The sequence below is a fragment of the Notechis scutatus genome, chromosome 2 (genome assembly GCF_049901735.1).
Source record: "Notechis scutatus isolate UNSWTSFEM ecotype Mainland chromosome 2, rNotScu1.2, whole genome shotgun sequence".
In the NCBI taxonomy this organism is placed as follows: domain Eukaryota; kingdom Metazoa; phylum Chordata; class Lepidosauria; order Squamata; family Elapidae; genus Notechis; species Notechis scutatus.
This window is the reverse complement of record NC_142010.1, coordinates 165,555,219-165,568,297: the sequence shown is the minus strand read 5'-3', so window position 1 is coordinate 165,568,297 and position 13,079 is coordinate 165,555,219. Positions and strand designations below refer to the sequence as shown.

Below are 13,079 nucleotides of genomic sequence, written 5' to 3'. Positions count from 1 at the left end.
CAAGTCTTTGACTCCTCAGATAGCTTACTGAGTGAGAAGAATAGAGGCAGGGAAAAGAAAGTCCGTCACTTTTTCCCTCATTCCTCACTTTGCTTCAAGCCCCTGACATCATAGTGTGACTTTAGACAAAAAAATAATAATTCCTGCACTGTTACAGGTCATTTTTACAAATCTTTAGTCTAAGTCTAAAAACCAAAACACACCTCTGCTGGTAACCTCCAAGCTTGAATTTTGTAATAAGATACACTTGCAACTTCCACTTTATCCTGCAGAGGTCATTTTCTCCCTACTCTGAACTCTTTACCCTAATTGTTGACTAATTTCCAGATATATACAAGATGCTATTCGTTGTTTTAAAACCCTGTAACATCTAGAGAAAGCCAACCTCAAACGAGATTTGTACTAATTATTGAGATAAAATAAGGAGGCCTGTTTTTAGTGGCAGCTGGTTCACCTGCTTATTACTTGGGATCAATCTATCTTGCTGATGGGGTCTCATATGTAGAGCACTCTTGATAGAGATGCCAAGAAGGGCTTAGAAACACACCCTTTTCATTCAGCCTCAATAACATGGAGTTGCATTTTGAAAAAATTATCATTTTTATGTATAGCCATTTAATCTTATTGTGGGGTACATTTTGTTGTGCTTGATTTTTGCACACTACCCAGAAATCAAACAAGTGAGCAAGCAAACAAACACATAAGTCTCGATTATACTACTTGTCAACAATATTAAAGCAATTCACAAAGTAAACAGCATTTTTAATTTTTCATTGAATATGCATGTTGATCAGGGTTGCCTACAAGAACAATTGTTCGATATTGACAGACTTTATTGCCAGTTTTGCCACCTTTGACAATTACAAGATATCAAAGAATGTGAAGTAATGGTCTATAGCGCAAGATAAAGGGATTAGGGATACTGATATCCAGCTTAAGTGAAATGTTCGTTGACTAGAGATTGATTCTACTGATGTATGTTTTTAAATCAACAAAAATGATGAAACAGCAAACCAGCAACTTTCACCTGTATATTTATGTTCTAGTGACTAAACCAGAACTGCTAAGCTGTGCACAAAAATTGAGCTATTGGTTTGTTTTTTTATTAAATTCAAATTCGCTTTCTAAGCATGCCAAACTTTGATTAGGTTCCCCAAATTAATCTAAGCTAGTGTCAGTCTTAAAGAAAATAGTAATAGTATACCTGATTACAAAGAAAAAAAAATCCTTCAATTTACCTAAGCAGAAACAGGAGAGCTCGGCAGAGCAACTCTACTTCTAGACCCAATTCAAAATATTGATTGAAGAGCATTAGAAGGTCAGGTACATAGGAGAAAGGCAAAACCAAAAGGGATTCTTCCAATTCACTATGAGAGTGGGAAAGAAAAAGGATCATCATTTCCATATCAAGCACCAACAACATTAAAAAAAACCAACAGTCTGGCAATAATATTTTTCTCTTATCAAGGGCAGAAAAGCAGATGCTCAAGGCAAAGGGAAGGCATACTTTAAACAGTTCCTGGCACTGTTACTGCCTTCTTTCCAAGAAATAGAATTAGCTAATCAATAAAATAGGGATCATGCTGAATCAATGGTTTCAAACGACAGGTCTGGTTCTACCTTTGATTCTCAGTCTTGCTCCAGCTTGGTCTCCCTGCTCTCCTTACTTAATTCCAGCTGGATAATAGTTAGAAGCAAATGCCTGAAGTTTTTTTTCTGAAACACTAGCCTCTCAAGTGGGCTCCGTACAGCAAAAGTTTGAGAAACTCTATCCTGTGTGAAATGTGGCTTAATTTTATTTCACAGCAGAGGTAGTCAACGTATGTGTGAGCTGCAGAATCTATCAGCCTTAGCCATTATGGAAAAATATGACAGGAATTGCAGTCCAATAACGTATGGAGGACAAGTTGCCAGCCCAAATTCTAGGGCAATTTCTACCATTAGAACCACTGATACTCACAGCCATACTTCCATAAAAGACAAGATGGTAATTTGCATAGAAGTACTTGAATGAACTGGCTCTCTAGAAGTAAATTAGCTGCAATTTTATGGTTCATTTAACCCTCAGAAATATTATTTAGCTCCTCATAGTGAGTGAGTTTGGAGGAGAATTGCAAAAAGAAAGTTTCTGTCTACATGCTTCCAGTGATATGACTGCTGATTACTCTGATCATTAGAGCTAAGGACAATGTCTGAGGGGCAGTAAAACTGTATATTCTGAATCTAATTAAGACACAGAAGATACATTGTATCATGGGATTCCAAGAATATTATCATATTTGAAATGCTACACATTCAGTAGCGCTCAATACTTTATTAGGGCAATACTTTATTAGGTTGTCTTAATGCAGCTTGACAGAACTACAGATTATGAAAATAGAACATGGGATTCATACAAAGTAGATTCAACTTGCTGAGATCATTCTCACTTTTACCTCAGCAGCTCCCATTAGACAAGCTATTAAGAAATTCAAGATTTTGTTGGTAAGTTTCTATGAACACACCTTGATTTCACCTTTTTGAAAATATCCAATACATATGCAGAAGGCTGCAAGGAAAAACAAGAATAATTTCATCATAAGCTACAGTAAATAATTCAAATTCTTAACTTTCACCAACCAATTTTAAGATGCATACTATTTTTCTCTGTATCTCACTACACTAACAACTTACTCACTACACAAACAACTATCACAGAGAAGTGACCATCTCACTTCATATTCTCTTTCATTTATTTCAGCAAATCATCAAGTATTGACCCTTAATGTATAGATAAATGTATAGATTGTACTCCACTGTGTTGAAATTGCATTATATTTACCAATTGTGTTCGAGCTTATTAATAAGGTACATATTTGTAGCAATGTCTGTTTAATTACTCCTTTGGTTACTTCAAAGGAACAATTACTGTAAACGTAACTGTTACCAATATGTACCAATTTGATAAAAATTAAAAAACAGATTGTAAAGAAATCAAAAACAAAAAATTACACAACTCATTTTGGAAATTAATTTTCTTGTGGCTTTATTTCCTATTCTCCCAAGAACTACAAAAGGTGGATGTAAGTGATCAGTAATGCTATTTTATTATTAGCTGCCAGATTTACTATAGCGAAATAAAATGTAAATGTGAGAAAAGGCAAAGTTCTTGAAAATTCCTTTAGTAAGATTTATTGTATCTGATTTCCATTCTTACTTGTAGTAAGTTACTAAGTTATAACAACAAGGCAGTTTTTAAGAGACAGATCTATTAAGAAGTTTTTCAGGTAGAAATATGAACACAAAAAAATTAATCTCCTCAAGATTGCAAATATACCCCCAATTTTTAAAATGTTTATCTGTGAAATCTATCTCACACATGCATAAAAAGAGTAACAGAATAACAGAATTGGAAGGGACCTTGGAGGTCTTCTAGTCCAACCCCCTGATCAGGCAGTAAACCCTATACCATTCCAGACAAATGGTTGTCGAATCTCTTCTTAAAAACCTCCAGTGTTGGAGCATTCACAACTTCTGGAGGTAAGTCATTTATTTCACTGATTAAATTGTTCTGTCAGGAAATTTTTCCTTAGTTCTAGATTAATGAAAAATAAAATGATTAAAGAAAAGGAGTTTTAAAAAATAAAATAAAATAGTTGGATTCAGCAGAAAGATTGATAATTCAACTAATTCTGCTTCTGTACAAAAAAAGAGAGAATATAAGTTGCACCAAGGTTATCCTGCTCATGGAAATTTTAAGTTACCAAAACATGAAATTATAGGAACACTAAGTTTGAAAAGAATAAAAAAAGAAACACACAAACATGATTTCTAATCCATTATAAACTCTACCCAGACCTTTACATGAGATATATACTTCTATTTATGATCTATTTATATGCCAAGAAAGTTCCTTAAAATGACTAAAAGCAGACTTACTGAAATATTGCCATATGCCTGGAGAATTGGATTTACAGGAAGAGGAACCTGGAGAAATAAACTGAGTTATAATAACCAACTTATATGAAAATTCAAAAGTAATTTGCTAACATATCTTGTTTTGAAAAATTAAATGCATCATTTCACTACCTGAAAAAAAGAAACAGCTCTTTCTAGTTATAAAACATGTCTTAAATCCACTCAGTTTCATAAAATATTAATTTAATCTACCCTAACCAACTATACACATAACCAAACAGCAAGGATCCTTGACAGGATCATGGTTTTCCAAATAACTCATTTTATGTATGCACGTTCAAATATAAGCTGTTACAACTGAAGCAAATCATAGATACAGATACAGGGAGATAACATGCAGTGAATCAAATGTAAAGAGAACATGAAGCACTGGCGTCAATACTTTGTTACAGATATTAAACATTACTTAGTAAACAGTGGCAATAGCTTAAGAGAGAAACAAACACTGATGAGGTAATTTCCACGAACAGTGAATTATATTACATTTACTGACAATCAAATTATCAGCCCCCATTTCCAAAATTAAGCCTTGCATTGAGAGCCTTGCAAAGCTCACTGACGATGAATATTTCTTCCTGTCCGAAGCAAAGAAGATATCCAAGAAGACCATGTTTGTTTCAAGTGAGCTTTTAGTTTTTAGCCAACTTCCCCTAGGGATAGGACAGTCTTCTATGTCCTGTCATAAGAATTGGAAGGGGCCATTCAGATGTCGAGTCCAACACTCCAAAGTAAAGCTTCCCTGACAGATGGCTGTGCAGCTTCCTCCTCGACAACAAGTGAAAGGTGGCCAATTACATCTTTGGGTAATTGCTTATAGTATGACCATGTTCTTGCCCTTTGGAAATTTTTCATAATACTTGTTTGGAATCTGCCTTCCTGTAACTTAAAAGCCCATTATTCTCTCTGGAGAGAAAGAAAATAGATATTGACCCTGTTTTATATAAGATCTTTTCAAATGTTTGAAGCGTACCATAAAACACGGGTTTTTTTTTCACCACTCTTAGGAGGGAGAGAGGGATCCCAGGGGGAGCCTGGAAGGTGGACTGATGTGATATCTGTCCTCCCACTTTCTTGGGTTTTATCTGTTTATTTATCATTGTTTTTAGACTGTAATGCAGTTTTCAACTCTTGTGTTCTATGCCACCCAGTTAGATGTTTGTGAAATGGGCAGCTATATAAATATGCTAAATAAATGAGCTAAATAAATAAATAGGGTCTCTTCTAAATTTCCTTTCTACTTGGACATGGATTAAAACTGAAGGGAAAAATCTAATTGAACTTAAATAATAGCAAATTTTGTTTGGGAATTTCCCTGCATTCTTAGGCAGAAGTTGGGTTTAACTTTTTATTTGGATGGTTCTGTTACATCAAACGGGAAGGACCTTTCACTATATGCACTTGTTTAGTGTACTTTTATCCACTTTAGAACATGGATCTCAAAGATACCAAGATCAGTACAAATGTTAAGTTATGCCTCTTTTCAGCTCCATAAGTATTCACTCTGATAATTTGCTCACACTACACTGAAGAAAACACAACTTGTTGCTTCCTCACCTCTTTTCCAGCAGCTTTGCAGATGGCTTTGTGCTCTTCCAGTTTCGTAGTCTCCTCCCTGTAAAGTTCAATGGCTTCCATGATTCGTTCAGCCTAGAGAGGAAAAAAGAAAACACTCCAAAATACATGGTAGTAATTAAATACAAAAGTCTATCAGAGCAAATAATTGCAATCTAGAGCCATTACAATAGCAATGCTGGAAAATATCAAATGCACTTTATGTTTTAGGGAAGGGACTGTCCATATGCCATACTGTAGTAGTTTCAAATCCTGCCGTCACACAAACAAATATCTTGAAGTTGTGCCTAAGGAAACATTAGTATTTCTCCCTTGATTGTTCAACTGCTAGAAAAATGAGATGATGTAGAAGTTAACCTTTTCGATAATGATTCTTACTCAATCATAAGTCTGCCTCCCACTGAAACCACACATAGGCAAATAGAATGGATAGTCTAATTCAATGCATTAGAAAGTTTGTGCTTTATTTGGACATCTTTCTGATCAGTGATTGATGTAGAGGATTTTTTTAAAGGCGAGATATGAATATTTTGCAAATATTTTTTTAAAAAAGAAAAAAAAACTTCTCTTTTAGTAGAAAATTCTAGGAAAAATAAACGTACAGCCTTGACAGTTTCAATGGTTTTCTTCCCGGCTAATCCAGCCTCACCCTGAATCTCCCCAGGAACCTGGGAAGAAACAAAAAACATTTAAAAATTAAGATCTGTAAAAGAGGGTACATCTCTTGAAATCTAAATATATCTACTAAAATTTTAGGTCCATTTTGAACATCTACAATTCTGAATTTGAATTTTTTATCTTTTGTATATATAAATAAGCTCTGTGATAGCCCAGGGCAAATACTTTCTGATTTTTTAATGGACCGCAAAACTTAGGATAAATGAAATGCTATAAAAAGCATAAGGCTGACAGGGATGGCAGGTTGCTTTCCAGCTGAAATGAAGTGATTACTGCTTTGTTTATGAAAGCACAGTCTTCATATTGTCTTCTGTTTGTGTGTCCATATGTTCTCTTACAGTCTTTTTAAAAACTGTAAATATTAGCATGCAATATACACAAGTGAGACAATGTTGTTAAAATTCCAAGGCAAAATCAAGAAACAAATGAGATAATTCCTCATTAACTTAAGAAAGTGCAATGTGCTATTCTGTGACCAAAAGAGTAATTACATTGATACAGCAGTGGGAATCTTGGATTAGAAAAAAGAAACAGGAAAGTGTGAATTGGAAGTTTGTTTGAAGGACCTTCGTATGCTTAATTCTGTGGACTGTAATAAAGCTAGATCAAACTGAATATACAGAGCTACTAGAATCAAGTGCAGGGTAAGCTTTTTAGCAGATATTCTTTTTTTGTGGGATCTGAAACTATTTTACAAAAAAGCCCTACTAGGTATATAATTATAATGTCCAACAAAATTAATTACAGAAAATATACACGTAAACTGAAAAACTAGCATTCAGATTTCACCCATCTCCTTCCTCCCTTTCACTCATCTCCTCCCACTTATGACTGTATGACTGTAACCTTGTTGCTTGTATCCTAACGATTTTTATTGACTGTTTCCTAAGTATGATTTGATTGCTTATTGTACCCTATGACTATCATTAAGTGTTGTACCTTATGATTCTTGGCTCTTGATGAATGTATCTTTTCTTTTATGTAAAATGAGAGCATTTGCACCAAAACAAATTCCTTGTGTGTCCAGTCACACTTGGCCAATAAAAGAATTCTATTCTATTCTAGTCTATTCTATTATTTCTGCAAGTTTCTCAGAAATTTTTAACTCTGACCTAAAATTCAGTTCAAATATGAAGGATAAAGACAGTCCAGGAAATACTAGTCAGCCAGTTGGCAACAGCAACCAAACATCCCATTGTTCCAGTCTCCATGGCTACTTCAGCTCCATCTTGAGCTCCCCCAGAGTGGCAGCTTGAAAAAGAAGAAAAAACAATCCAAACAGATGTTGCTTACCACTGGCTGATCTTCCTTAGCGATACTATCTTCATATTCTATTTCTCTTTGCTGTGAAAGAAAAGTATCTTGTATGTCAGGATATCAAAGTATATTAAAATAGAAAACAATTCTTCCTGATCCAGAATATCTATAGAAGTCTATTTTTTTCCATATCTACCTTGTTCCAACCAATCTAAAATCTTTATTCTATCCATTTTTTCCAAACAGTTCAAGAATGTTTGTTTCTTTTCTCCCCAATTTTATTATGCTCATAACAGCCTACCAAGAAAAGTAAACATTTAAGGGAGACCCACATGAGTACTACAGCAATAAAATAACATCTTAATTTAAAGTAACTTAGCAGTGGGGTCTTTGGTGCTCTCTGAGCTTGGTAGTTTTCTTGCAAATGTTTCAGAACTTTCAGTCTGATCATGTTACCGAATTTGAAACAGTTCAGAGAGCACCAAAGACCTACAGCTCAATCCTAAACTATAAATATTCTCTTCTAACTTGATAGTGTTATAAGATGCCACAAATGAAAGTGACGTTGCATGTTTTATTATACATGGCTGAGGCCTCTTTCCTATCTGCAGATCATTGCTGGTCCTCAAGATTGCTCTGAAGGTAAAGTAGATCACCCGAGGAAGGTTTTGAGGAGGAGAAAAACAGGCAGCAGGGCGGGGAAAGGGAGGTATTCAATTTTACTAATTGAAATAGAATTTATTCCCTGAAACTTGGAAAGCTGAGTTATCCCATGTTATGAAATAATAAATGTTTGGAAGAAGCTCAGATTAAATCTTCTGAATAAACCAAGCTTATTTTACTTGTAAAATAAACATATATAAGAGCCTTGATGGCGCAGTGGTTAGAATGCAGTAGTGCAGGCTACTTCTGCTGACTGCCTGTAATTTGGCAGTTTGAATTTAACCAGGCTCAAGGTTGATTCAGCTTTCCATCCTTCCAAGGTTGGTAAAACGAGGATCCAGATTATTGGGGGCAATATGACTCTGTAAACTGCTTAGAGAGGGCTGTAAAGCACTGTGAAGTGGTATATAAGTCCTATTGCTATTGCTATATGCTTTGTTTCATTGACATTTATATGAAGAAATGTCAGTCCTTGTATCAGAGAATAAGAAAACTGGAGTTTACCTTTAAATATTTTTGAGTGATCAGCCAAAATAAAAATGTACAATTTCTATTAAACCAATAGCTTGCTTGACAGAACAGCCTGTTAACAGTGTGAAGCCTCAGCATTGAGCTAACAGATAGGTTTGCAAGAAGGAGACCACCAATGAACTCGTTAATAATGCAAGTACATATGAATGTATACATTAGAAGAGCTGGGATCGGAATTCCTCTAAACAGATTCAAAAGAGAAGTTCTGGTTACTTCTTACCATTTCCTTCTCCTCCTCCAGAATAAGGGGTTCCCTTGTCCTTTCCCAGAGGCGCAATGATTTATCATGAGAGCAGGAGACAAGGTAATCTCCATTGGGACTGATGGCCAGAGACCACACTTCCTGGTGATGTCCCTATCAATTAGACAGGTGGTTAGTCATAGGGAAGGGAAGAAACCATTTTGTTATTTATCAATTTATAGGCTACCCAACTTGGAGAAACTATAATTTTAAAAGAACAATATTATAAAAAGTAACAAATTCATAAGTAGCCTGAACATAAAGACATACAAATCCATCCAACAGGGGCTTCACCTACCAACCCCTGGTTGAACAACCAGATATTCAATAGCTTCTTGAACATCAACAGGATGGGAGCAAGGGGCAGGTGCTGTGACATACTTCCTGGGTCACACTAGATGACATTGCAGTTCTCAAGTAGCAAAGCCCTATATCATGAAATGTTTTATGGGTGAGGTAATAATTGATGCCTTGATTTACACTTGGAAGTCTAGTGTTAGCCAGCATACATGGAATAGCGAGGCCACAATGAAGCATTTTCATCACTGCTCATATCATATGCTGGACTAGTTATAAATTCCAGATGGTCCACATGCAAATATGCACATACACAGCAAATTTCAGGAGAAGTCTATTCCTAGAGATCTTTTATTTTACCTCTAAAGTCTGGATATGCTCAAATTTATCGGCATCCCACTGTTTAATCTTGTGGTCCTTTCCTGCTGTAAAGAAGAGGTGGGTCTTTGGAACAAACTGAAGATACATTACACTAAAGAATGAAAGAAAAAATAATTAACTATGAGAAGATATGGAAGTTCATTACCATTTCCAAATTCCCCTTCACATATTCACATCATGGAAAGTATTTTAAAAAGGGAAGAAGATACTTAAGATCTGCATGGTGATAAAGATTTATGAATTCAGTGTATATTGTATGATAAAGATTTATGGATTCAGCATGTGTTGGCTACATTGATATATTTTATCCTATATTTTTTTTAATTGAAGTTGGTGTTTTGGGGGGAATTTATTGAGTCCTGTTCTTAAAATTTACCATATAAACCAAGATAATTTAATCAGAATACAGTGGCAAGATATAAAATAACACTCAAATCTAGAATAGAATAGGAATAGGAATAGGAATAGGAATAGGAATAGAATAGAATAGAATAGAATAGAATAGAATAGAATAGAATAGAATAGAATTCTTTATTGGCCAAGTGTGATTGGACACACAAGGAATTTGTCTTGGTGCAAATGCTCTCAGTGTACATAAAAGAAAAGATACATTCATCAAGAGTCTAATTACTGCAAGCTGAAAAGGCTACATTTTATACCAAGTTCTTGAAAAAAAAGAAGAAGCCCAAAACAAAACTCGTTTTAAGGAGCCCTTATAAGCTCAAAATACAGCGCACATTTTTGCTGTTAAAATTTCTGAAGAAATCCCTCCACTGCCATAACTGAAAGCCCACAAAATAGTGTGTACAGTGTTTATAACTGAATCTTCTGAAGGAGCTGTAAATCCGTCCAGCTTCACAAACAGAACTGCAAATAGTGTGGAAAAGATTGTTTTCAACTGAGGGGGCTTGATGCCAAAAGCTGTTAGTTAAGAAAAAGAAAAAAGGACTATACCTCAGGAGCTCTAATCGGAAAGATTCATTGTTCTGAAAAGGGCAATGCGTGCGCCATATGTAGTTCTACAGAGACTACAATATGATGGATTTCTTTCAGGAGTGTAAAACATTTCACCCTCTTATAGAGAGATCTCCCACCTTGCAATTTCCATTGACTTACCTGTCATCATGAGCAAAAAGTGACCTATGACAATCCCCAAAGTCCAAGCCCCAGATTTTCACATTCCGGTCAGCAGAGCCAGTTGCAATTAATGCTCCATCCTTCAGCAGAACAAAGAGAAAAAGAACCTTATCTGTTAGATGTTCCTGCAGTTCAATCTAGACTTACATGTATGTGTACCTTTTTCTGCAGCAGAACAGAACCCTGCAGTATTTTCCACAACAGCTAAAAGGGAACTGCCATTAACTGTCATCAGGCAGCCCAGACAAGTTTTCTTTTTGGCACCAAGTAATCTTCACTTATTGACTGCTTAGCAATCATTTCAACTTACGATGGACCCCCTCAGAATTATTTATGGTCTGTCTTTGAAGTTCCAATGGCTGCGCGCATACGTGTACACACAACACACACACAAATTTCATTTTGAATGCTTGGCAACCAGTATTTGTGGCAGTTTGCAGTGTTCTGTGGATTTTCAGTGGTTTGTTGTTTTTTGCCTGTTTTCAGCTTTTACTTCTGGCAAAAAAAACCAACTCCAATTGGGGAATACGGACTTATTTAACGATCACGTAGTTCACTTAACAACTGCTTCAAAAAATCATAAATTGTAAAATCAGGCACGCCATTTGGTGACTCACTTAATGACCACCACAACTGACAACTGCATTTTCAGGTTCAATTATGGTTCTAAGTCAAGCATTACTTCTACAGACCTTGATAGATATTACTACTACTAGTACTAGTACTACCACCACCTACCTAACATTGATAGGCAATGCTATTTCATGACAGACCAAGAATCAATCAATCAAGTTCATTCAAGCTATTAGAGAAACTTTTACATTATTACATCAGCTTCAACATCAATGGGTACATGCGACATAAATAAACTAGTATGGATAAGTAAATACCCAGAGATACTCACACACACACACACACATCCTCCAGCACAAAGCCATGCCAAAAATCTCCAAAGCATGGTATACTTACATAAGAGATATCCATGCACAGCACTGGCAATTTATGGCCATAGAGAGAAAGAAAAAACTGGAAACCAAGAAGACATCTGTTACACACTGTAAAAAGGACGGTGTTAGTAAACACCTAGATCTTTCCAGATTTCATTGACATGTTAAGTTCTGCTTTTTGTTTGGGGTTAATCAATGCTCCAACCCAGAGTCTCTTGTGGCACTGCAGGATTTAGCCTGCTCTGTTCGGGAAAAGAGGAAGCTGTGTACATCATGCCTGCTTCTTGTGAAAAATTCAGCATGAGCAACTTTAACACCAATTCCCCATGTTTCACGCTAGGCTCTCCAGTTGTAGGGCTCACAGTGAAGTTGGGGAATTACATTTTATATCTGGGGAAGAGGAGAAAAAAATGATGTTTCAAAAGAGGGACTACAGGTTTTATTTCCCTTTTTTCTCTTATACTAATGAGGAGTGAGGAGCCAAAGCAGTTATCCACTATTTTCAGTAAATCTCCTTAAAACATTTAATCAGATCATTGGCCAAAGATTATTTTAAAACTTCTACATATAAGGCTGACAAAAAAATTATCTAAATTCCCCCCTCAAAAGAGGAATAACACCAGCTAACATCACTGCAGTGCAGTAGGCATCCTTAACAGCATCAGAAAATAACCAAATCTGTACTCTTGAGGGTTTTGTCCTTTCTTTCAGTTCAGTTGCCTTAAACTCTGTTGCTTACAGCACCGTCAGAAATAGCATCTGTCTCTATTAAGGCATAATTACAGAGAATGCTAATTATGCCCTTTGGGGAAATTATTTTTCAACTGCAGTAACTCTGTTTGTTGCCAGCACACCTGGCTATAAAGACAGGAATTCAGTCAGTCCTTGCTTAATTGCTGTGATCATGGTACCAGACCACTCTGCCTCTGATGCAGTTATCTCTGCATCTGACCTACCGGCACAGTTGTCATCATGAAATCTGTTGTCCAGACCCCGGTCACTAAACCTTGAAACCCAACATCACCCAACAGATGCTGGCTATGAAAGCCCACGCCCACCACCTCTGCTTAGCTGTATCCATAAATAGTGCAAGATCTTTATTATTTGCCCCACCCTCATTTTTCAAGGATGTTTTGACTTCCTGAACCACACTCTTCAAATACTCCACAAAGAAACAGACAGGAAAATGTGATTTGGTTTTTTACTTAAGGAAGTAACTAAAATCAGAGGTAATTAAAATCAGAAGGAAATAAAACACTGGAAAAAAAATAACCCACGAAAGAAAGCTACTATAAAGAGAATCATTTCTGGCAAAGTGAAAGAACAAGAAAATAACTAGACTGAAATAGGATCAAAATTTGGCCAACACTTCCTTGGTCACAGGAGAGAATTAACTCATTGTATAGCTGGCTCCTTCA

General features: G+C 35.9%; 1 protein-coding gene across 1 annotated transcript in view; it reads right to left on the bottom strand.

The window, feature by feature from the left end:
- Positions 1–13,079, bottom strand: part of WDR3 (WD repeat domain 3) — a 35,727-nt gene that overhangs the window by 1,765 nt on the left and 20,883 nt on the right. Inside the window, exons 15-24 of the mRNA XM_026675413.2 lie at positions 11,684–11,740; positions 10,694–10,794; positions 9,557–9,668; positions 8,879–9,013; positions 7,501–7,551; positions 6,132–6,197; positions 5,512–5,604; positions 3,919–3,966; positions 2,505–2,548; positions 1,239–1,367 (exon numbers count right to left, since the gene is read on the bottom strand). Coding sequence (XP_026531198.2) covers positions 1,239–1,367; positions 2,505–2,548; positions 3,919–3,966; positions 5,512–5,604; positions 6,132–6,197; positions 7,501–7,551; positions 8,879–9,013; positions 9,557–9,668; positions 10,694–10,794; positions 11,684–11,740 — 836 coding nt within the window. The remainder of the gene's footprint in view (positions 1–1,238; positions 1,368–2,504; positions 2,549–3,918; positions 3,967–5,511; positions 5,605–6,131; positions 6,198–7,500; positions 7,552–8,878; positions 9,014–9,556; positions 9,669–10,693; positions 10,795–11,683; positions 11,741–13,079) is intronic.